The sequence below is a fragment of the Triturus cristatus genome, chromosome 5_2, assembly GCF_964204655.1.
Source record: "Triturus cristatus chromosome 5_2, aTriCri1.1, whole genome shotgun sequence".
NCBI lineage: Eukaryota > Metazoa > Chordata > Amphibia > Caudata > Salamandridae > Triturus > Triturus cristatus.
In genome coordinates, this window is record NC_140588.1 from 307,448,004 (window position 1) to 307,474,437 (window position 26,434).

Consider the following 26,434-nt stretch of genomic DNA (forward strand, 5'->3'; position numbering starts at 1 on the left):
CAGTTGTGAATTCAGTCACATAAATATAGGAGATCTTGTGTGTTTTTGATTCCCACTGAGATATTTGCAAGGCATTCTGGATAAGAAAATGAGCTGGGAGTCACACAAGCCACATCACACTTTATTCCCCTGGGGCGCTAGCTTTCGAAGATGCCTAGGGTTGCTAGGGTTCCCTAGGTGCTGGCTAACTAAGAGCCCGAATACTGCAACAATGCCCCATGGCGAGCGAGAAGAAGCTGGATTTCACTAGACATAGTTTTGGGAAATTACCTGTTCTGAATTTTTCTCCTGGTAGTCTGGTGTGCTTTCAGAATTTTCAGATGGGCAGATTTGGGCATTAACGAATAATATGCCCATCACAGGAAGGGTTAGAGCTCCTAACAAACCGTCAGGGGAAAAAGTGAGAAACAGGATGGATGTCCCGTTTGCCCATCTTGGTAACGGACTGCAGGCACCACATCTGGGCACCAGTCAGTTTTTCTCTATCCCATTAATGGAAGAATTGGGAGGGCTCACCTGCTACTCTGCCACTAGACATCAGGGATTGGTGTCCATAAAAAGGGATGGTGTGGATCTTTGGCCAGTATGGGTACCGGATAATCGTTCTGCCAAAAGGTAGAGGAAGAACCAGGAGATTTAGCCTCTCTCTTCCAGTTTATTTCTGACAACTATGTCGAAAGGAATCCAAATTTCTTCTCACTTGCTATGGGGAATGGATGCAATATGTGGGCTCTGGACCCCATGGCAGCTATAAAGACTGTTCCAGATTTAGGGTTCAGGGTGTAGCCCAATTACCAGGACAGACATGTCCCCACCTCATTCTATTTTTTTTTTTTAACAATGCCTAGGGGCAAAACAACCCCCCACCCACTCAATTTGCCCCTAGGGGAAGAAAGACCGTTGGACCTGGGGCTGTAGGGGCAGCCCAATCCCAGTGGAGCCAAAGCCCCCATCCTATCCCATCTCTCTTTTTTTCATTGATTTCCCTGGTGTCAAGTGAGCTTTTTACCAAGCTCAGATGGGCAATTTTGGGAAAATCCATCAACCTTCTCTGGGGGATCGAGGGCAGAAAGACCATTTGGGCTTCGGTGGCTGGGGACAACCTGATGCATCCAATCTGTCGTCCCCTCTCACACCCCATCACCAGAGCAGAAAGAAGGTTTTATGTTTAGTGTTGTAGGGACAGCCCGATGCCTGTCAGGCAGGCACCCCACTGCATTCCATTATTTTTACCAAAATTCCCTGGAGCTCCATTACATTGTCAGCATAGTGAAACATACACTGAAGAAAGAATGCTTCCTCGATGGCGGTCCAGACACCAGTTCTATCTAGTGTTATCACCCCCATACAAGAGCCGAAAATCTGCTGAATATGCATTATAGGTGGAAAGATGAGGATTTACACAAAATGAATTGGAGTAATGTAGAGTGTGACAATATGCTGTGCAAACAAGGGAGACACAACCCAAAATTGTGGAGTACATATACCAAATATAAGTAGGTTTGCAAAGACTAGCATAACTTACCCAGTCTTGCACCCTAAAAAGGATCAAGGGGTACATTTACAGTACATAAATTACTTATTAATACACAAAGGGTGCCACCTCTAAGGATTTGAACTATGATACATGTTACAGGAAGTGTGACACTGAAGCTGTGTCCAGAAAATAAATGTGGTAGGTGTAAAGGTACATGGGTAACTTTAAAGCATTACTGAAGTTACAAGCTCTGTCATAATGGTCATTTAAGTTTCTTACAAACGATAGCTCCATTAGAATGAGCTACCACCCTAAATAAAGTTTAGCTGTTTTATATCCTGTAATGATCCTCTTCAATGTTGAATATCACAAGAGTGCAATGAGTAAGATTTATGTTTTGAGTTTCTCTTTTGATATTCCTGTTCAGACTGAATAAGTTATTGTGCATGTGTTTGAAGCCTTATATAGCTGTATGTTTTAACTGCTCTTTATATTTTTACTAAACTTTGTAAGCTTTTAGTAAACGATTAAAACAAAAAGTATCTCACTGCACATAAATAATTCAAAGGACCAAGTATTTGGCTCAGAGCACTTCCCTACTCTTTTGGTATGATTTCTTGTAAGGAGAAATCAAGGCAAAGAAAGACTTTCCTCTAATCAACAACAGCAGACTATCACTGATAGCGCTATTGAGGTATTGTCTGCATCAAAATGTATGTAGTTTCGTCCCTTGATGTCCCATATTTGATGTCCTGGATTTTGACAGCAAAGGGAAGGTGCCATTTTTTCCTAACCTTTATTAAACATATCAGAACTGAAGTATTACTACAAAATTAATCTACAGAGATACTTACTGAGCCATAAGGGAGAGACGATATAGCCTTCAGGTTGCTATGTTTGTCCTCAAAGTGTAGTGCCTCAAGCACTTTGGCAGCTAGGGAGATGCATACACTTGAGGTTTCAACATCTTCACTCTTTACGTTCTTTGAATCGGAGCCCTGGTCATATGGCCAAGCAGTGCAACAGTTACACTATCAGAACACTTAAACAGCAGTGCATTGATTGAGTTTAACGTATAGCCAATATTTGCAATCTAAAATAAAGTAACCCAATATACATTTGGCAATGCAATAAGGGCACCTTAGCTACATCAGCATTCTTCAATGCTGTTTTAGAGAAAACATCATCTGATTGTCTACTATCTAATGGCGATAGTTCCAATTGCATGTATAGGTTCTAAGAAACAGCATTCCCCTTTTAACTTAGCTGAATGCTATAGCTTGCACATTGAGTCCCTGAAGATGACTGTGTTTAGCATTATTAAGATATGTGTTCCTGCAGCAATGAAAAAACATGCAACTACTGAAGGGGTACACAAATTATCTTGAGATGCAAATTCAGGATTGAAATCCAAAAACATCCCCCCCCCCCCCCCCCCCCCAGAGTAGATTAGAAGAAGTTGTCAGCAGCTAAGATTAATCGAACAACTACTCCTGAGGCGGAAGCCGGGAGCGACATCGCTTTTTAACATTTTGAGTGTCACTTCTGTTGATTGTGTATTTTAAAACCTACCTTATCTTGGGCAGTTCCTAGGACTGGAACCCTACTCTGACATCCCGCACAGCGGATCTTTGCGCTGATCGCGGTCTCTGTCAATTACAAACTTTGACTGACGCCATTGCCGGCGTGCACCAAGGCCACGCCCCCCCATTGGTGCCCTTCCCCTTACTGTAAATATGTGCCGCTGGAGGAAGCGCAGCGGACGAGCGCAGCGGGCGCGCCTAAGGCAAGCCCGTCTGTGCCTGTCCGCACCAGGGCGAGCCCAGGGCCAGGGTCTACAGACCTCGCTACTCAACTAAGGCTGTCATATTCGAGAGACTTCCTGTTCCAACTGAACCAATTTTCACAGCCTGTCTGCACTAATGTTCTTAAAGGCGAGAGTTTGCGTGACCACTGCCCTCACTGTTCATTTAAACTTACTCCTGCTTTGAAGAACCAAGCACCCCCGACAATCATTAAAATGGCTCTGCTAAATTGCAGATCTCTGCCCAAACATGCGCAGGAAATTCATATGCTTCTAGAAGAGGAGCAATTTGAGATTCTGTTTCTCACCGAAACATGGCTCACCCCAGACTCAGACTACGATATTATACAGTCGCTACCACTGGGCTACCTCCTACAACACGTGGACCGTGAGAAGGGAAAAGGAGGAGGGATTGCTATTATCTACAAGGAACAATTATCATGTAGATTTCACGACAATCCCTTATCGGATTGTGAAAATGTACATTTTAGCATTCAACTTTCCTCATGCAACTCCCTCTCTGGAGTCCTCATCTATCGCCCAACAGGGCCTCTAGGCCAATTTTGCAGTTCTCTCCTGGAATTCTCTACGGCCATGTCTAGCACTCTATCCAACGTGATAATTTTAGGGGATCTTAATATCCATTTTGACAACAACGACGACAAAACTGCATTAGAATTACTTACAGATTTGGCTGCTCTTCATCTCCATCTTCAGAGCGACCAACCTACACACCTGTTGGGACATCTACTTGACCCCATCATCTGCAATATTGATGATCTCAAAACTAATGCCCCAATTCCCCTGCCATGGTCGGATCACCTGCTCATCCCCTTCAGGTGGGAGATCTCCAACATCTCTCCTCCCTACAATCCCCCTGGTAAACCGACGCGCCCCTGGGCCAAACTGGACATTGACAAATGGAAGCAGGCTCTGGAACTCCTTACACCAAACCATGAAATAGACCCTGCTATAGCTGATACGGAGTTTTCATCATGGATTGAAAACTCTCTTAACTCGATCCTCCCCAAAAAAACTAATTCGACCTCCCGTAAAAAAACCTCCTCCCCATGGTTCACCCAGGAAACTCGCAATCTGAAGAAGCTCTGTAAAAGAGCCGAAAGAGTGTGGCGGAAGGATTTTGACCCTAATAGAAAGAGGGACTACAGACTGTCCATCCTTAATTATAAAAAAGCCCTTAAAACTGCTCAAACCACTTTCTTCCAAGAGAAAATCAGTGCGGCATCTTGCTCATCTAGAGAGACTTTTCAAATCGTAAGACAACTTTTAAAATCACCAGAACCCATAGGTTCGATCAATCCTTCTGACAACTACTGTGATAAGTTGGCCACGTTCTTTGACCAAAAGATACAAAATATCCTGCAGCAACTTCCGCCTCTCTCTCCGATGGACCCTTCATCGCAGCTCAACATCCTTAATATGGGATTGGATACATTCGTCCCCATCAGTCCGGACATTCTGTCCTCCATTCTCCTTTCACTCAAAAGTGGTTCACCAGCGGACCCCGCCCCAGTAAAAATTCTAAAGCAGGTAGCACCTACCATCCTTTTACCAATGGTAAATGTGATCAATGCCCCTCCGACTAACGGACTGGTACCCCTCAGCTGGAAAAAGGCGAAGGTCAGAGCCTTACTTAAAAAACCTAATCTAGATCCCCTTAACCTATCCAACTTCAGGCCGATCTCTCTTCTCCCGTGTATCAGTAAGATAACAGAAAAATTCATCAATTCCCAATTATCTAACTACCTTGAAACTAACGAACTACTCAAATCTTCACAGACAGGTTTTCGCCCGGGCCAGGGAACTGAAACTGCGATGGTTACAGTGGTCGAGGAGGCCAGGAAGATCATGGATACAGGAGGATCAGTGGCAGTGATCCTCCTGGACCTGAGTGCGGCCTTCGACATGGTCAATCACCAGATCCTGACCAAGCGATTGAAAGATCTTGGGACCTCAGGTACTGCCCTATCTTGGCTGAAATCGTTCCTTCAGGACCGTTCATTCCAGGTGATAGAGGGCAATTATACATCTAAAGAGACCCCTATACGTTGCGGAGTGCCACAGGGCTCTTCTTTGAGCCCCACGCTCTTCAACGTATACATGTCCCCCCTGGAAAAGATAGTCACCCCATACGGGATCAAACTCCTGACGTATGCAGATGACACGCAGCTGGTTGTCTCTCTTACTCAGCAGGAAAATCCCACCATCGACCTCTACTCCTGCCTGAGAGACATAGTCAGCTGGATGGACAGATCACATTTGAAGCTTAACAGCGACAAGACGGAGATTATGGTGATGGGGAATCAGGCCCACTTTCGTCCTGACTCTCTCTGGCCCCCATGCATGGGTAAGCCTCCCAACCCCAAAACCGAGATTAAAAGTCTCGGTTTATGGCTAGATCAAAATCTTACCATGCATACTCAAGCTAGGAAAACGGCTGGAGTCTGTTTTGGCCTCATGCGCTCCACCCGGAAAATCCTACCACTACTCCCTTTCCAATCAAGGAAACTTCTGATCCAGGGCCTCATCCTGTCAAGGTTGGACTATGGAAACGCATTGTACCTGGGTGCACCGCGGAAAGTCACAACTAAGCTGCAGGTAGTGCAGAATGCGGCAGCCAGGATTCTTACCAACACTAAGAGTCGCTCTTCGGCCAAACCTGCCATTAGAGCTCTACACTGGCTGCCCGTCGTGGAAAGAGTACAGGTTAAAGCACTCTGTATATCGCACAAAATTCTTAATGGAAAAGCACCCCCCATCCTAAAAGACCTTGTTACTCCCTACTCCACCTCCAGACCTCTCCGATCCTCTAATGCCCACCTTATTCTGCCGCCTATAATCAAGAGAACACGCTCAGGAGGTCGACGTTTTTCATATAATGTATCCAAATTATGGAACTCCCTTCCCTTTGACCTCCGCGCACAACCCAACCTTCTGACATTTCGTAAATCTCTGAAGACCTGGCTGTTCCCGTAATCTTCCCTTCTGATTCCATCTGTACTTGTTCAGCGCGGGGACGCTCACGGGCAGCCATGCGCTCTAGAAATCCGGTAACATTAACATTAACATGTACAGTATACACAAAACCTGCATACTTGTGAAACAAAATCATTGATTATAACATATCAACAAGCACTGTGGCAATTCTTTGAGATATTAACACTTAAAAATGAACAATGTCAACACATTGTTAAGTCGGTGCTTAGGACACAAAAGGCCTTTCCTACCTTGTATTGTCATTCTTTAGATACAGTTTCAAATGTTTATGAAAAATATAATGTTACCTGTGTATACATTTCCTTAAAAGGATTTTTAACGGAAAAGAAATCCAAGTCTATATCCAAAACATAGGCATCTCCTTTCTGAAGAACTTGAAGAATTTCCTTCACAACCTTCATATGTTCACATTTACAGTCATTATTTAAAAATAATGGTGAAACGTCACTGCAAGTTTCCATCTTATCATGTTCCACTGTCTCTTCATTTGATTTTGTGGAGTCTGTCATTTCACAGCTGGGAATAGTAAGTGCTTTGGAAGATGAGGCGATGGTCGTTGTACATGTGACGATATCAGTATTGGTATTATGATCTAATTTCTGTTTCTTAGCAGCGGATTCTCCATTTGTTCTGTCCAAAACTCCTAGGTCTTCCATTGGATTGACTGTAATCACATCCAGATGCAAAGGCTTCGGGTTCTCAAGTTGATCATCTGGGACATAAAGTCCATCGCTTAGGAAGTAATCATCTTTACTTGTTACCCTGAATTTGGCATAAAATAAAGTAGTTAACATGATTTCACTGGAAACCATTCTAACACATTGCATTTACATTTAGGAAGTTCCAAAGCTTGGCAGACCTTAGGAGGTTCCCCTTCAGGTACTGGAGGAGATTGCTTCATTTTGGGTGTAGGGTGTAAAAATTCACCTAATGAGTTTGAATGAGCTATATAGAAAACTTGACCTGTGAATCAATAACATTCATAAATAGGTGTCTGTTTGTATGCTAGCACATATTCCTTTACATTACTGCAATTAAAAGGCTTGGCATCTCAGCAAGCAGTTCAGCCTTATTTTGTGCAATATTCTACTTTACTTGGGGTTGGCCTAATCATGTGAGGATCCAATGACAATATTTTCAGATAAGCATTCGCTCAAAGAGTGGCAGGAAAGTGTGACCTCAAGACATCTATGTGATCACATGACTTCAGAATATCCAATAAAGAGCCTGATTTACAGTTCAGCAGACAGCTTACTCCATCACAAACTTGAAGGATATCACGTACACCATATTACAAGTGCCACTGCAATACAGCGCTTGTGATATCGGTCATGTTTGAGATGGAGTAACCCATTTGCCTAACTATAAATCAGACTCTATATCACTTGAATTAAGAGAATCAAGGAAAACATAGCAATGCACTTTTGACAAATCCACCCCTTCACCCAAAGCAGTTACTCTGTAGTGATCGTATGTCAAAAACCACAGTTCCCAAAAATGTAATGGAGGCGGTGGAATGTGATGGTTAGGTCAGTTATTTGAATGGTACTCAATTCCATGGCAGGATTAAAAATCTCGTTTTGATCATATTTCAAGAGTTTTAATTTTTTTAAGCATATTTTTACCAACATGAATACAGGTAGAGCTACTTCAATTACTGGCATCTTGACAAATTGTTACATATGATTCTTCGAATGATTTACTTAAAGCAACATTAGATAATCCGATTAAAATCCTACAAATATTTGTGCATTGCATTTATTTCTGGCAGGTGTTTATCTAAATAAATTGAGGTATCAGAAAAGTAGCCAGCATTGTAAAATATAACCCTGTTTGCGTAAAATTAGTATCTTGACGGAGAAAAAACTAAATACTTTGGAGAACAGTATTTGATAGTAAGAGAAAATGTTTTAGTTATTTGTGGAGACAGAAATTTACCCAGGCAGCAAGTGTGCTCATTTACAAACTTCCCCTCAAAGCTACTGCTAGTAATATGAATTACTAGCAGCCTTATGTAATCTGACCTGTTCCAATATTGACCTCAAGCGCACCATCTCAGCTGCAGTAGACACTTAAAACATTACCTATTCTCACACCAAAAATGTCAAGCCATCAGAAACACCAAGTATACGCCTTGAAGATATTCGATTTAACTTAATTTTAGGAACCAGGATACCATTCCATCTTTATGGCAGAACCATTAGTTGAAGCCTGATTAAATATGCAGGTCTTCTTTGGTGTAAGCTGTAAATTAGGGCATTCTTTGGGGTCTGTGGATAAATCTGTGAAGTCAGAATTTGGTATGTTATGCGGACTTGTAAAATACACTATCACCGCGCTGATATCCTGGCGTTGAGCAGGAGTTTGTGCCTAGCCCTGCCTATGATTCAAGAACAGAGGAGGATGCTCTGATGTGGAGTGGGAGGTTGTTCCAAGCTTTAGGAGTGATGTAAAAGTCCTTATGTCCTCAGAACAAGTCAAAAGAGAGCTTCTAATTAAAATATTCCCATCATTGTAAGACAAATAATCTACTTTCAAAGTGTAAGAAAATCACCCACTACCCACTAGTGGAATATAAAAAAATAAGATCATTACTCTTCTTGTGAACACCATCTTGACTAAAGTGAACTCCAAACTAATGATATTACCAAACCAAAATGTAAACTCCTGGGCCTCTTGAAAATTATATCAGAACATAACTCCATCAGTTAATAAAGAATACTTTAAGAACACAACATGGTTACATCAATCTAGGTGTTAGACTATATAACATTTAATTAGAAGCTTTCTTCTGCCTTATTCGGGAGTATTCTCATTTATGGTGAAATTTTGAAGGATTCTAATGAACCTTCCGTGTATATATGTAGGTAATAGTTTTTTCTTTCGTGCTTCTGTTTTATAGTGAAATTCTAGAACTGTACATTAGACCCCGATTTTTTTGTGCTTCTGTTTTATAGTGAAATTCTAGAACTGTACATTAGACCCCGATGAAGCGATAGATATTGTCAAACATGTGTTGGCCTTTCAATATTTGTTTAGTAAATCAGATAATTACATTAGGTTTTTTGCCCTTGCATTCCAGTTGTACAAAATGAACATAGTCTGTGGTAGCAAGTTTTAAGTAATACACCTGTACATACTGTTGTACCTCAGCCATATATAATCATTGAACAGAGAAGTTACATTTGATGTTACTATCTAAGATCTAAAACAAGAAAACATCTCTCATAGGAAAAAAAACACTCATAATAATTTATAATTCATCACAAGTAAAAAATTAAAATTAAAATAAAAAAACAAGCATTGGAAAAGACAGTAGGTGTTGCCCTTTTGTATTTGCTGATGCTTTGCAAGATTGGCAAAAAAAGAGCAATGATGCAGCTTAGTCATTCTGCTTGTGCACAAATTCATAATGAAATATGCATGCTTCTGCGTCACTATGCATGTGCACACCAGAGTAATGATGCGGGTGCCATTAGCTCTTTTTCTATTTGCCAATCTAACCTGGCACATGCCACTTGGATTAGTAAAGAATTTATTTTTGAATCTGCTAGCATTAAAGTGCTTACTTAATTGCTGAGCGGCCCGGCAACAAATGCCAGCTCCTAAGCTCTACAAAACAATAATTAATAAAACAAAAGCTTGTCACAACGAAGAGTAGGAAGTAAGGGAGAAGCTACAGGAAATGGGTGGGGGGACAAAGGGAAGTGTGTGGGAGGGGAGAAGTAACAAGGAGTTAAGAAACAAGGAGCAGGCTAAAGGGGAAAGCAATGAGGAGCGAGTAAGGAGGAAGCAACAAGGAGTAGGGAAGAAACGAGAAGGGGGAGTGAGAGGAAAAGTAACATGGAGCGGGATGGAGAGGAGACACAATGATGAGTGGAAGGTAGAGGGGTAAGCAATGAGGAGGAAGGGAAAGCAACGAGGAGTGGGCATGAGGGGAAAGCAACTAGGAGAAAACGGGAGGGAAAAGCAACTAGGAGAAACCGGGAGGGAAAAGCAACGAGGAGTAGGCAGGAGTGGGAGCAACAACGAGTGGGTGGGAGGGGGAGCAACAAGGAGCATGTGGGAAGGGGAGCAACAAGGAGCAGGTGGGAGGGGATGGCATCAAGTAGCAGGTGGGAAGCGTTACATCAAGGAGCGAGTTGGAAGGGGAAGAAATAAGGAGTGGGTGGGAGGAGTGGGCGGGTGAAGCAAGGAGTGCTGGACGGAGGCAACAAGTGGCGGGTGAAGGAATGCAATGAGGGAGAGGAAGGAGGGAAGCAATGAGCAGTGGGAAAGGAGGAAGCAGCAAGGAGCACGAGGCAGGGGTTAACAACAAGGAATGGATGGGAAAAGCAATGAGGAGTGGGAGGGGAAAACGAGGAGTGGGAGGGTGAAGCAACGTGGAGACCGAGAGAAGCATAGAGGACTGGAAGGGGGAAGCAATGAGGACCGGAAGGGGGAAGCAATGAGGACTGGGAAGGGGGAAGCAACAAGGTGCGCGTGGGAGAAGCAACAAAGAGTGGGCAGGAGACTGAAAATCAACAGGAGTGGGGAAATGAGGGGGAAGCAACAAGGAGCCTTAGGGAAGGGGAGAAGTAATGAGAAGGGGCCAGGAGGGGGAAGCAACAGGGAATATAAGTCAGGGGCAATGGTTAGGAGGGGAAACAATAGGCAGTAGGTGGGACTGGGGAAGCAACAGGGAGTGGGGAGACAAAGAAAACAGGAGGCAAAACACATCAAAATGAGCAGCACACGAAGGAGAGAGGAACATGGAGTGCAGGTGAAGGTATTTGGCAGGGCAGAGGCAGACGTGGAAGAAAACTCTACAACACATGCACTCTCATGGAGTGCATAACCAAAAAGAAAAAAGTAGCTCCCTAAAAGTGAGTTTCGAAAGGATACAAATCAGCTAATTAAAAGGATGGTGAAGAAGCCATGCTACATGGCAAGGACAAAGACAAGAAGAGGAAGGCAACCCCTGAATTTGGACACAGCAAATGAGAGTGGAAATAAAGCCAACCAATGGTAAGCAATAGGTGGGTTCTAAGCCCCATTTAAGTTTTTGATAAGCCAACACAACAAGATGATGGATGGAGTGCTAAAATGTTTCAAACACTTATCCCCAGTCAACAGATCTGGGTTGAATTCATCATTATTTTGCTCACCATGCCACTGCAGTTTCGACCTAGCTATATGCAAATCAGCCCTGACCCTGCTCCTCATGGAAACAGTCCAGCCCGAACTGCCAGAGCAGGTCATTCCTCCACCGGAAATAAGCATTCTGGGACCGGTTTCATGGTATCACCCCCTCATCAGCCAAGCTAGCTTGAATCCAGTGGCACAGCAAGGAAGGCCTGGCAGTTCCGGCTGGACTGTTCCCATGAGGAGCAGGGTCAAGACTGGCTTGCATATGGCTGGGTCCAAACTGGGGTGGCATAGTAAGCAAAAGAACAATGGATTAAACCTAGATCTCTTGACTGGGGGTAAGTGTTGAAAAGTTTCAGCACTCCGTCCATCATCTTGTTGTTTTTGCTATGTTCGCCCTAAGGGGCCAAGGGTATACCAAGACGTGGGTTCCTTGCTGGCTGTGCCACTGAATTCAAGCTAGCCCATCAGATGAGGGGTGATACCTCAAAACCGTTCCCTGGATGCTTGTTTGCGGTCCAGGAAGGTAGACCTGGGACTTGGAAAGGGAAAGACCAGGGAAACCAGCAGACACAAGACAGGACATGGGAAATCCAGGAATGGAGCACGGGTTGGGTCAAAGAGAGTGAGAAGTCCAGAAGGGAGGTATAAAAAGGTCATGGAGGCAATGGAACCCACAAATCAAGAGGGAGAATAGAGAAGCACCACCAGGACATGATCGCGACAGGGTCTGGAGACAGAAAGTCTTCCAAGGACCGTGATGCATCTGGAAGGAGGTATGGAAGCCTAGACTGGAATATGACCTGCATCTGGGCATTCAAGGTGTAGAAGTGTATAAAATACTACTCAGAGATGAAGGCAGTACTCAGAGAGGCTCTGTGAGCGCCACCTGGGGTCCAGATTGTAAAATCTTAACACTATCCCCGAACCCCAATAGGGCCAGCCTCGGGTGAACAAAAGAGAGTCCAAACAAGGAAACAGGTCAATAAACTTTCATAAGACAGAAGGACTGAGTGAAATTCTGTAAAGATATTTTGAGGTGGAACTCGAATGAGAGTGCTGGATGACCAGGATACTTTTCTTTTCTAGAAGACAGATACTGGGAGTGTTAATAAAGGCTTGAGAAACCTTTCCCCGGGTTGGGGGGGGGGGGGGGGGGTAGTGTTTCACTCACTGTAGACAGTATGTTCTTGGTTCCTAGACTGGCCTTCGGAAAACTCACAGGAGTCAGAGAGCATATCCTCTTGCCATTCAAATTGTTTACAGAGGATGTCATAAGTGTCAGGGTGATCTTCTTAAGTCTCCAGTTTGTTCCCAAGAACGGTGTCTGACACTGAAGCAGTAACCTTCTGTATACAGAGCTTCTCATCAGACAATTTCCCCGTAGAACTGATAAGGAGGGTTTCCTGAACAGAGGAATTGTCTACAAAAGATGATGCAGGAGTTCTTCTGTAATGGGGACAAGGTTATCTTCAGAAACTTAAACAGTCACACCTTCATGGTTGAAAGTCTTTTATGCATGTGCCAAAGGGGTCCAAGGCCTTGTCATAGTTCTAGAGTCTATATGATCAATACTGTCACTTACTGATACTTGCATGGCAGAAACACTTATTGGTAAGGAATACTACGAGTGTCTTACTTGTAGCTTCAAGGTGATTTGTGGATAAGTAGTTTTTTTAATTGTCATAAAGGCTTTTGGCATATATTGTTATCATTACCCTGCTGAACTGGAACAGAAGCAGAGATTAAGCCCATATCTAACGGAAAGGCAATGAGAAGTTCAGAACTGGGCTGTGGCTCAGTAATTTCATGCAAATCTGCTTCCAAGATTACATCTGGGACTGTAAACGAGTATATAATGATGTGATATTTCAGTTCAGGAGCATTTGTGGCACTGGAGCAGGATACCAACTCAATAGCTGTATAGCTTTAACATGGTTCAAATAAAGCCTTCGTAACCTCCTGAGCTTTGGGATAAAATGAGGTACTTACCTGTAACTACGGTTCTCCAGTATTGGTATCTTTCATAGATTCACATGCTTGAATCATCCCCGTCGTCGTAGTGGGAGTCCCACGGTATGTATATATATGTATATATATGTATATATATGTATATATATATATATATATATATATATATATGATAAAATTACCATAGGCTACCATGCAATGACAAGTCAGTGCCATAGCCTATCCACCTTCTTCTGTAAAAATAACCAAATCCAATCAACAGCCAATCAGGCGATGGCACCCTCTAGAACAATCCAAAGAGAGGCTAAGTTCCTAGGTTTTCCAGCACAAGTGTGCAAGTATAAACCTTAGAGAATAAAGTAAGCCTCTCCGGGGAGGAGGGTGAGTCGTATGTGAACCTATGAAAGAAATCAATACTGGAGAACCATAGTTACAGGTAAGTAACTCATTTTCTTCTCCAATATTGGATCTTTCATAGATTCACATGCTTGAATCAGAGTAGCTAGCAGTTTCCTAAACATGCATGGGTAGGGTGCATCAGTCGTTCAGACAGTCGAAAGTTGAACCAATTGGAGCGGTGTAGTGCTTCCGGAGCAGTGTGAGCAGCATGAGGGGAGCTACTGCAGTGAGAGGAACTGCGTGGTGTGTGCTGTTGTTCGGCGTTGGAACCCGCTGGTTTTGGCTGGAGGCTGGAGATCGGAGGTTGCTGCAGATCCTCGCCGCAAATCCCTGCTTCTTGACATCGGCTACATTTCCGTGCCGTGCTGTGGTCCTGGCTGGGCGTCGACTAAGTGCCTCGGGTCAGGAGAGGCGGAGCACCAGCTAATCCGCAGGTCCAGCCGGGCTAGAGCCTGTCCCGATTAGATCCCTGGTCCCTGAGGCTGAGGCGACTGGTGGCCGAATAACCTGAGTTAGCGGTGGAGGGAGGTGGCGGGACTGCGGTAAGGCAGCGGGGTGGCGAGAGGGGGGGTAACGAGGAGTGGCCATCATATCCTTGCCTGACCAACCTACGTCCTCCGCTGGGGGCCCCCACAGCATCCTGAACCCTCCAGGAGCCCGCTGTCACCCTCGCCTGCTACACTTCCCCCGCGCCTCACAGCAAGCAGAAAGCAGCCGGGTGCTTGGGGGAGGAGAGTGTGAGAGCAAGCGTGGCCCTCCTCCCTCTCTGTCCCTCATCCTCACCCTTTGCCTCCCCTCCTCTGCCCTGGCCGACTGCCAGGCCCCGCACAGCCTCGCACGGATCAGTGAAACTTGCCTCACCAAATCTGGAAAATCGGAACTAGGATTTGACTTGTCATCGACCGCCTGTCTATCTGCCAACCTGCCTGAGACAGCGCTTGTGAGTCTCTCGTGAGTCGCACAGCAGCAGCAGAAGAGTAGTAAGAGCTGCTGGAGTCAGGACACACAGCACTTAAACAGCACATAAACAGCATATAAACCGTCAATTGTTGAATAGTCAATTAAAACCCAATCTTGAACAACTAAACCTTAGCTGAATTGGATTGACGAGCTGCTCTCCCTCTGGCAGCCGACAGACTGGTTTTTGGAAGGGCCCCTACGCAAGGCACGCAACGCAAGGGACAAGCGTGAGAAAGTAGGGCAGCTTTGGAGTATTTCCAACCATGAGGTCTAGTAGGAAAAGGGGACAACCCGTGGTCGCCATGCGCAAAGCGAAACAAAATGGTAAAACAAAACCAAGCACAACAAATTGGATAACACCTTCTGAGGAAGTAGAGGGCCCCAGCGGCCTCTGTGGCCAAGCACAGCAGCGGCCTGGAAGTCACCGACCTCACCTACACCAACCAAAAATCTCCTCAAAATTCCAATTTCTACAGGACCCAGCATTGTCCATATTTTCCTCCAGTGGCAAAATTCTGGGCCTTCAATATCCATTACTGCCACTATTTCCCCCACAACCACCGACTTCACCAGACACAGTACAAGCTACAGTGGGAACTCTAGTGGCCCAACCTGTGGTACCCCTGTTAGCTTCAGAAAAAATCTGTAAACACAAAACCAGCAGCTCGTCTGACTCTCAAGGTGAGGTGGAAATGCATGTTGAGGAGCACGGCACTTGTCGAACCTTGCCCATCTTCACCCTAACCTGTAACGCTACAACTGACTTAACCAATCTTAATAGGCAGAAGGAAGTGCAATTTTTACAAGAGTCTACGACAAAGAATGGCGAGGCCACAAATTTAGGACAGGAGGATTCAAGTGGACATAAATCTAATCACTCTCCTGAATCCCAACACCAGCACAAAGTCTTGTCCCAAAAAGACTGCCAAAAATCCCCTCATGACCCTCCACTACATCGAGAGGCCATCAAGCCAGCCCAACTGTCCTTAGAAGCAGAAACAGGGGGCAGCAACGAAAATCCCAAAGAGACCTCTGAAACCTCGTCAGATTCCCCGGTTTCCAGGGGAGGCGGGCAGGATTCCCTCTCCTACCTTGGATCACAGGAGTGGGCGGCCCTATTAGCATCCTACCCATTGGATACTCCTGAAAAACAGCTTCCGCTCACAGTTAGAATTGGCATAAATCAGGGTCCTAAACAAGGAAATGATCAAGAACGAAGCCCTCCAATTTCCACTTTGACGTCAGGCTCACCAATTCAAACTGGGAAACAGGCATCGAACACATGGGACATCTTACTAAATACAATGCAACTAACTGTTGACGTGCTACACTACCAGTCAGATAAAATGGACCTGCAGTTGACATTATTAGATACTCTGGCCCTCTTTGTGGGGGGATAGACGAGAAATTGGATCAACTAAACCTTCTAATCAGCAGAGCCCAGCAGGAAGAAAAATTGGAACTGCAGCTGTGGTCCTATTATTGACAAATTATCATCACTCCCCTCAATTGTATCTACTCTTACAGAAGGCCTGCCAAAGGGCCCAAACCAAGAAAAATCAAGGGCAAATCCAAACAAAGCAGTGCCCAATGAGTCACCGAATAGGGACCTTGTCCAAAAAAATCGCTGGCAATAATCTCCTGACTTGTCATGATGGTAGCCTGTCCTCTGGGACCCCTTTAACATCCAAGGAGCAAACATCAACTCAAGAGTGCAAAGCGACGCCGTCAACTTAGGAGAAAAGGTCGTAATAAAATATCATCTCCGAGCCTCACAAAATGTTATCCTTTATTTACAACAAAAACATCACAGCAGCAAGAGCAAGCACACACAAGCACACACATGTCCCCAAAGTTGAGGGAAGGTCTAATCCGCCAAAGGAAACCCACTCTATAGAAAACATGGATGCGACACAAGTGGTAACACCATCTTAACGAAGGCATTAGGGGAAGTATATTGCGTAAACAATATCACAAGTAGAGCCTATAAGGAAGTGCAGGGAGCCCTTCACAAGCAGAGGACAACCACAATCGGACATTTGGGCTTCTCTGGAATACAAAACTTAAATTCAGATTGTGGTTTAGAAGTACCCACAGGCCCTAGGAACTGAGAGTCACTAACCATGGATATCTCCACTGGACCGATTCAGCAATTCATTAACCTTTTCCAGAGAAAATAATTTGGGGCTAAACCATGCAACAACTCCTCTAGCTAACCAAACTAGGAACTCTGCCATTGCTATCTTCACCCCAGAATACGAATCAAAAGGACCCTTTGACATCTTAAACAGAGGGAATATTCTTCAACTCCTACGTACAATACTAACATTAAAAGGTATACAATCAACTGACCTTCTTTCAATAGAATTCATGAAGTTGGATGAAGCACAAGGAATGGACTCCACTAAAGCCACCTGGAGGTCTGTTTAAATCGCAAATAAAGTCATGGAAGAACAGGAAACCTTTAAAGACTGTGGGATACAAACCACTGTGTTTTATAATACAGGATACCCACTCACACTGCTTGTTAGAGCAAGGGAAGGAACAAACCGCAAAAACAATAAAACATCATCTGTACTTAGGGGAGACCGAGGATGGTCACCACAAAAACAACAGGCACCGAATACACAAATGAGTACAATAGTTAACAACTCAGATGCCCTGGATCACCTTCAGATTACTAGAACCATTAACACATCCAGTCACCCACAATGACAGAGAAACTCAATGAGGGATAGTTGAAACTCCAATATACTACCTCTGAAAATATGTTCATGGCATATTAACAGGCAAAACAACAAGGCTGCAGATGCGGAATTTCTTGATTATTTAAAATCTTTCAACATCATTTTATTGCAGGAAACATGGCAAGAGGAGCCTTTGGAAGTAGAGGGATACACTTGTTTTCACACTCCCGCCATAAGGAAAAGAAATTATGGCCGTCTATCAGGCGGCCTGGCTACTTATAATATTAAAATTACAAAAATCCACAGTGCGCAGGAATTACCTCCCCTACTCCCAGCTGTTAACACCATAAAGGTTCAACTAAATCTTAGTGGTAAAGAGGAGGAGGTGTTGCTGATTAATATATACCTAAACCCGAAACAGAAAAAAAACAGGACTCAAACATTTTAATTGAACACCTGTATCAACTGATGAGCACGCACACCACTCCGAACTTCATTTTGTCAGGCGACTTTAATCAACATATTTTAGGTACCACCCCAAACTAAGACATTCAGGCCCAGTCCTTTCATTGGAAAATTCCAACTCAATCTCATAGCGTCGAAGGAAGAACATATAAGTGCGGCTCAGAGCTGCTAGAAGACCTGGAGCACATTGGCCTAAGGGTGCTAAATGGAAGATGTGTCGATGACTTCCCACCGGCCGCCTCATTTCACTCGGGTCATGTGACCTCCACAATTGACTATACCCTAGTGTCTCTTTCACTTTTCCACCACATAATAGGCTATTGCCTAGGAGACAAAGGGGATAGCGATCATCGGTCTCAGGAAGTCTCAATTTACGCACTACCAGACAAATCAATTCCAAATCCAGTTGGAATGCATGCCACACAATAAACCTTAAAATAATTAATTCATCTATAGCAAATTCTAGGGAGGCGCTCTTGGCAGCAAAACAACTACATGAGCTTAACCACCCCAAGGGAAATCTCACATATATATGGGAAGCCTTTACGGCCTGGTTTTCAAACTCTTACTCATCTGTAGTTCGACACTCTCTGCCCAACGATCTAACAGTTGTAGGGAAGGCCACGAGTGCACAGAGGTCTACCTTGAAATGCCATAAAAAAGCTATAAACAAATTTCTAAGGTCATTGAGAATATGCCCGGGGACAAGGACGTATACCAACAGCTCCGCAAGAGTAAGGCCTAACTTAGGAAACTTAAGTGGGACATTAAAAGATCCAATGAAAACGAATTCTGGGCTAAACTCCATCATGATTCTAAAGGAAGTAACAGTGCCCGATTTTGGGCAATGAGAAATAAATTATTACAACCGGCACATGGTGGTTTAATATCACATGTAACAGAAAACACTTGGACATCATTTTTAGAACTTCATTTCAATCAACAAGTATCTGGATTAAATACTCGCAAGGACAACCAGCCTGCACCTCCATCTCAAAATGTGATGACTGATGAGGTCGAGGCAAATGAAACCGATGCAGTCAGGATCAGGGAACAAATCTCCAAAGGGAGGAAAGAAGGAGCACCGGGGCCAAATGGGATTCCACCATTTCTTTTTAAACAAGATCCAGAATACTGGTCAGAAACCCTAGCTCCGCTCTTCAGCTCTGTTAGACAGACAGGGTGTTTGCCCGCATCATGGAAAGGCTCCATTCTCTCATCAATAAATAAAGCGGGGGACAAAACTCTACCATCGCATTTCTGGACGTAGAGGCAAAATACTTTGCAGGCAACTTATTGACCGAGCTACAAGAATGGGCAACATAGCAAAATATAATTCCCCCTAGCCAAAAAGGGTTCTGTAGAGAGACTGGAACAACAACCAACCTTTTAGCAAGGTCATTACTCATCGATAAAGTAAAACTAACGAAGCAAACTCTCCATTTTTGTTTTTTGGATTTTAAGGCGGCGTTCGACAATGTCAACTGAGCTAACCTTTGGAGGAAATTGGCTCTCTAGGGGGGGTACCTACATCCCTTTTGAATCTCCTGATAGAATTACACTCGAACACGTGAATACAGGTTAAGCTTGGTAACGGATCCCACCTTTCGCGGCGCATACCAACAACTAAAGGCCATCAAACAGGGTTTTTTTGCTAGCACCAACTCTTTTTAACCTTTACACAGACCTGCCATCAGCCATCACTGCTTGCAATGCGCATTCCCCTCGAATAGGAGGAAAAACTATTTCCAGCATGTCTTACGCGGACGATGTTGTTTTAACTAGCCATACCGAAGTAGGTCTACAAAGGCTACTCAACACACTGCATGGGTACGCAGCCGAGAACTATCTGGAAGTTAACATCGACAAAACTAAAACTCTGACAAGTAATGGAAAAAACTGTCTCATTTTTGGTCTCTTGGAAAAACTGCAATTGCGAATTGCTCTGAGTATAAATACTTAGGTGTCATGATTGATAATGGTGGCCAATTTTCAAAGCAGCTTAAGGCCATCAAGAGGAAAGGGATGGCGACTGCGACAACGCTAAGGCAACTTAAAACAAAACTGACTGGACCAACATTTTCACCATTTCTCCGTGTTTCGCAAGCAAAAATCCCATTGTTAATTACTTATGGCAGCGAAGTACTGAGAGGCAGGGACGCTACTCTGCTGGATACCACCTTGGCAAAAAAATACAGAGTAATGCTAAACCTCCCGCCATAAACTTCGCAAGCACAGATTCAGCTTGAAGCAACTCCTCGCAAGGCGAGGCTCGTACATCAAGTGCTGGCGCAAAATCAAGAATTCGGCCAGGAACACACTGAATCATCAGCTGTGGCAGGAAAGGTGCAGCACATCCACCTCACCGGCTAAAGCATACCTGGAGGAATTACTGGCCATTACCGGACTAGCTGACCTATCGGAAATTCCCACAACGCACTTGCACTTCAAGCACATTGTAAATAAGGTTATTAGGAAACTTTCTATCAAAGAAGATAAGGCCGCCTTCGCACACAGGAGCCACGCATGTATGACTCTGTGCAGCTGTAAATCATTTGGGTCACAGGCATACTTTGAACTGGGGTACTCCAGGAAGTCAAAAGAAGCCTGTCTAAAATACAGGTTAGGAATCCTGCCAGCCATACCTCATCTTCCACCTGGCTGAGAAAGAACTGCGTGAATTTATGCAGGCTATGCGGAGTTGGAAATGAGGACATTGAGCATATAATATGCTCCTACATTAAGCTGTAAGAGGAAAGGGTAGGCCTCCTAAAAACTCATTTTAATGAACGAGGCATACACACCCAGAGACAAGCAGTACTTGCATGCTTTAACCCAAAGGGCCCACAACTAAATTGGAAACTTGTTAAGTTCCTGCTTCTAGTAGCAGCTAACCAAGGACGAGTGGTACCCTGAGGGAACACAAATACAACAAAACCTTAAATCCCCACAAACTGTAACCTGTATATAGACTCCGGAGGCTCTGGGCAAAATGCAATCATGGACACACTGCACTTTCGAATTACTCCTGTTTGCTTTAAAACATAAGAATTTTAATAGAGTACTGACCGAAAAGTTTAATTAATCAAAATGTTTTATTGGAATGTATTTTTGTAATGGTTTTAATTAATCAAAAACAATAAATTGTACTTACTTACCTAAACATGCATGTTTAATAATATTGTATATCACCTTTATACCATAGAGGATGGTGGGCTATTATATACATGCTAGAATAGGAACATTCATAATGAGAGAACATTAAACAACATATCAATTGACAAGTATATAAGAGCTGTATGAAATTATATACATATAATAGATAACAAAGAATACCTCTATACACAGAGGCCTACCTTATTGAAATAGATAGCGCAAGACTGCCTGTCCCACTGCTGCTTCGCTGTAAGATGCCTTGTCCAGGCAATAGTGCAGCGTGAAGGTATGAGCATTCTTCCAGGTAGCGGCACGGCAACTCTTGTCCAGTGGGATGCCAGCAAAGAGAGCAGCAGAAGAAGATACTGCTCTTGTGGAATGCACCTTGGTTTTGGTGGTGAGCGGTTTACCCGCTTTCACACGACACAGGTGAATAGCAGAAGCAATCCAACGTGCGACAGCAGATCCTAGCTTAACAGGTCCATAGGATACTAGGAGTTGATCTGTTCTGCGCAGGTGCTTTGTTCTTTTCAAACAGAAATTGAGGAATTTTTTTACATCTAAGGAGTGAAGAGATTTCTCCGCTGGAGATGAAGGATGCAAGAAAAAAGTGCGCAGAATTACTGATTCATTAAGGTGAATCTGGGAAGGCACCTTTGAAAAAAAAATTAGGATTCGTTCAGAACATCACATAATCCTCTGTGAAACGTAAGAAAGGCTCTTTGATGGTGAAGACTTGGATTTCACATACTCTTCTAGCTGATGTAAGCGCAAGAAGCAAAACTACTTTCCATGAGAGAAATTTGAGCTCTATCTTGTGGATCGGCTCAAAAGGCGGCTTCATTAATTGTGACAAGACTATATACAGACGCCAATCAGGAGGAGCGGCCTGATAGGAGGAAAAGTTCTGAAAAGGCCTTTCATAAACTGTTTTATGATGTGAGCAGAGCAAAGAGAAGAAGTGTCCAATGTCCGTCTATATCGAGAGATGGCTACAAGATGGACTCCTATTGAAGCATAAGCCAGACCTGATCTTGCCAGGGATAAAAGGTAAGGCAGGATTTTTTCTGGGGTAGAGTCAAAAGGATGAATACCATTACGATGCCACCAAGAACAGAAACATTTCCATTTCCATTTCAGTCTATATGTTTTTGGCGTAGATTCAGCTCTTGCCCTGGACAAAATAAATTTACAATACTGAGGGATGTCTAAATCCTTGTACTCATTGTGCTCAGATTCCAGGCATGCAATTGCAGAGAAGCAGGATGAGGATGCAGGATCTGTTCCTTGTTCATCGTCAGCAGTGTGGTTGACGGAGAAAGGTGATAAGGACTGGACTGCGACAGCAGGAGAAGTTCTGTAAACCAGTGTTGACGAGGCCAACGTGGAGCAATGAGGATGAGCTTACACGGTTCCCTCTTCATCTTCAACACTCTTGAGATTAGAGGCTATGGGGACAAACGTATGCAAAGATTCCTGACCATCTTATCGAACACACATTTCCCCATGACCCTGGCTGAGGCTCCCTGCTGGCATAGAACCGGCATTTCTGGTTCTCTTGAGATGCAAATAGGTCCAAGTTGGGTGTTCCCCATTTTTGAAATCTACAGTTGAGAACCGTGTGGTTCAGTTCCCACTCGTGATTCGATTGCGTTAACCTGCTTAACGTGTCTGCTAGGTTGTTCTTTATTCCTGGGTGATGCTCCGCTTTGATGGTTATCTGATGCGGCAATGCCCATTCCCATATCTTCTGAGCTTCCCAAGATAGAATCGGGAATCTTGTCCCTCCCTGCTTGTTCAGATAAAGCATGCAGGTAGTGTTGTCCGTGCGTATGAGGCCTGAGTATACTTTTATCCTTTGGAGGAATGATTGAAGGGCTAGAGAAATCGCCCGCAGTTCCAGAAAATTGATATGCATTTTGGAGAGAGAGAGAGACTCCATTTGCCGCTTACTTGTAGTTCTTGCAGATGTGCTCCCAGCCTTCCAAAGATGCATCTGTAGTCAGAACAAACTCTGGAAGAGGAGAAAGGAATGACAGTCCCAGAGAGAGATTGTGAGGAGATTGCCACCAAAGAAGTGCCTCTTTCATGATCGGAGTTATCTGAACTATGTAGTCGAATGATCCTGATATTTGAATCCATTGGGCGTCTAACTGCTCTTGAAGTGGTCTATTTCTCAGCTGAGCATGAAGAACCATGAGAATGGCGGAAGACAACATCACAAGAAAGGATTTGAGGAGATGTATAGAAGCGCACATTCTTCTGTGAAGATTGTGAGCAAGAGACAAGATGGTGTTCATTCTTTCTGTTGAGAAGTACACCTTGTTTTGCAGAATGTCCATCAGTGCTCCTAGAAACGTTAACCTCTGAGAAGGAGCTAGAATGGATTTTCGAAAATTGACTGCCAGACCCAGAGATCGGAACAGTTGTAGGCAGAAAGATGTCTTCTGAAGCCTGATGAAGAGAAGAAGCTTTTACCAGCCAATCGTCGAGGTATGGGAAGATTTGTAAGCCTTTCAGCCAGAGGAATGCTGCCACGGGGGCAACACACTTGGTAAAAACCCGGGGAGCTGAGCGAAGGCCAAATGGAAGGACCATGAACTGATAATCCGCGCCTGCCACCGTGAAACATAGAAATTTGCGATGCTTGGGGTGAATCGGAATATGGAAGGAAGCATCTTCCAGATCCAGGATGGTAAAAATAAAAAAAGTTCAGAAGATGTAAAATCTCTTGAAGAGTGACCATGCGAAAGGATTTCTTCAACAGGTGTTTGTTGAGTTTTCTAAGGTCTAAAATGGGTTGCCAATCCCCCAGCTTCTTCTGTAAAAACCCTTCCCTTTCTGAAAACGTGGAACCAGCTCTATTGCTCAGTTTTGCAGCATTATTAAAGCCTCCTTCTTTAATAACTGAAGATGATAAGTTGTTGATCTTTGGGGTGGGTGATGAGGTGGCTTTGTGGTAAATTCTAGGGTATGGCCATACCTTATTATAACTAGGACCCATTTTTCTGATATTATATTTTTTCATTGATCCAAGAAATGAGAGCAAGGGATTTTTTTTTGCTGGAATTCAGATGAGCGGCAGGAGGCGAAGCATTGTCACTGCTTAAGGCCCATATCTCTGGGCTGAACCTGAGTAGGCAGCCTGTGGGGGTGTGCGATATTGTTGTTGCTGCTGGTAGGACGGCCTGTGGGAGGTTTATGATTGAGGATGGTACCTTTGAAACCCTCCTCGAAAGGAATAATTTCCTCTGCCCCGCGCTCCACGAAAGGGGGTTTTCCTGAATTGTAGCGCTCCTAGGGCCTTAGCCGTGTCAGTATCTGTTTTGATGGCTTGTAAAGCATCATCAACATGCTTGCCGAAGAGTGACTCGCCATAAAAGGCATATCCAATATATTGCCTTGTACCTCAGGGAGGAACATAGTTGCTTTCAGCCAACCCTAGCGTCTCAAAACAGCGGCTCCAGCAAGCTGTCGGAAACCCAAAAACGCAATATCCATGGATGCGTCTATAATTTCGGAAGCTGACCTCTGTCCTTCAAGCACGATTTTCCTCGCTTCCATCTCTTTATCTTCCAGGATTAGATCTAAAAATTGTGCAATATCCATCCACATCTGTCGATCGTACCTGGCTAGAATCGCAATAGCCTTAGCAGCTCGAAGAGTTGCCCATGATGTGGTCGTAAATCTCTTTCCAATATTATCCAAACGACTCCCTTCCTTGTCAGGTGGAGCAGTGACGGGCGTTAGAGGATTCCTTGATCTCCGTTGAGCAGCATGTGAGATGACAGAATCAGGCTTAGGATGACTTATAAGGCACGCTGGAGCATCGTCCGGAGCCTTGTATTTTTTGTCAATTCTAGGCAAAACCTGGAATAACAGTGGCTGGGGTTCTCATCACTTTCAATCCTTCCTCCCATATGTGGTCAACAATAGGGATAGATCTAACGATTTCCTAAACATGTCTTTAAAATCATAAAAAAAGCAGTCTGATTGCTTTACTGTAAGAGACAGGTGGAAGCGTGCTGCTGCTCTGGCGGAGAGTCTATCATTCGAGGAGATGGAGAAGCTGGTGTAGATATGACATAGTCATCCCACTCATCCTCTGTTTGAGCCTCCTTCTAAGGAGGAGTATCCTCAATCTCTCCCTCATCAGAGGTATCTGGATGCAGTTGCAGCCCACTAGTATCTCCCATCGGGGATAGTGCAGATACAGGCACAGAAGTATGAGGTGATGTAGTGACTGGCGGTAGAGGTTGAGGAGGTGGAGGAGCAAGTGCTGAAGGAAAACGTGAACAATAGTCTCCTAACAAATCTTGAAGATCTTGAATCACTGCAACAGGCATGTGAACCATAGCTTTGGAAACTGGCTCCATATATTGCATTGTTGCATGAGGAGGGGGGATATTTCTGTTGATAGTATCCGCTATAGTCCTCGTCATCATCTTCCTGAAACTGTACATGTAATTGGGAAGGACTATCTGAAGGCCCAAACATCCCTTCATCATCAGATTCCTCCAAGAATGTTGAAGGAGGTAAAGGAGAAATTATCGCAGGATTCTGCAAACATTGTCTTGTCGACGGTGTCGTCGACAAGAATGTCGTCAGTAGATACATTGGTGTAAGCTGCAGGGAAGATGATAGCTTATGGCCAAGTGTGGAGCAGAACAACTTAGTCGACGGTAAAGGTGTCTGCATTGTCGACGAGGACATGATAGGACCAGATACAGCCGTCGTCGGTATCGTCGACGAGATTGTCGTCATTGTAGACGTCGACAGGACCACCGCCGTCGACAAGGACCCTGACGAAAAAGTTGCAGTCGTCGATGTTGTCGTTGACGATGAGATCGTCGATGGTAGAGCACTCGTCGTCACCTGAAGCGTCGTCGATGGGACCGTCGTCGAATCTGTCGTCGGCGATGGAGATTTCTTCGACGACGATGAAGGAGAAGCTTTTTGGGGATGGTTTCCTCGACGACGAAGACTCAGAAATTAACGCCGTCGGTGGTAAAAGCTTCTAAGAGACGGATACCTTCATGGAATGAAAAGAAGAATATTGGTATTTGTCTTTTTCCCTCAGTAGGAAATGAAAGCTTTCATTTTTGTGAGGTACTGTCTTCCTCATGACGAGATTTCTTTGATGTCTTCTTTTTTGAAACCTCAGGAGAATCAAGAGATCTTTCTTTCCTTTTAGGTGTTTCTTTAAATGTCAATGAGGTAGAGCTCTTCTAATCCTCAGAGAGAACATCAGATTTCGCCTTAATTTTTTTCAGCCAATTCAGTAGTTTACCCTCCCTGTCTTTGAGGGTCTTAGTAGAAAAGGTTCTACATATCTTGCAATCTTTTACCTTGTGTTGAGGGTAAAGGCAG

At 44.1% G+C, this 26,434-nt stretch overlaps 1 protein-coding gene across 2 annotated transcripts in view; it reads right to left on the minus strand.

Moving 5' to 3' along the window:
• The window catches only part of C5_2H5orf22 (chromosome 5_2 C5orf22 homolog), a 409,270-nt gene that overhangs the window by 191,442 nt on the left and 191,394 nt on the right, over nucleotides 1-26,434 (minus strand). For both annotated transcript variants that reach the window (XM_085607073.1, XM_085607074.1), the window contains one exon: nucleotides 6,587-7,061. In XM_085607073.1, coding sequence (XP_085463199.1) covers nucleotides 6,587-7,061 — 475 coding nt within the window. The remainder of the gene's footprint in view (nucleotides 1-6,586; nucleotides 7,062-26,434) is intronic.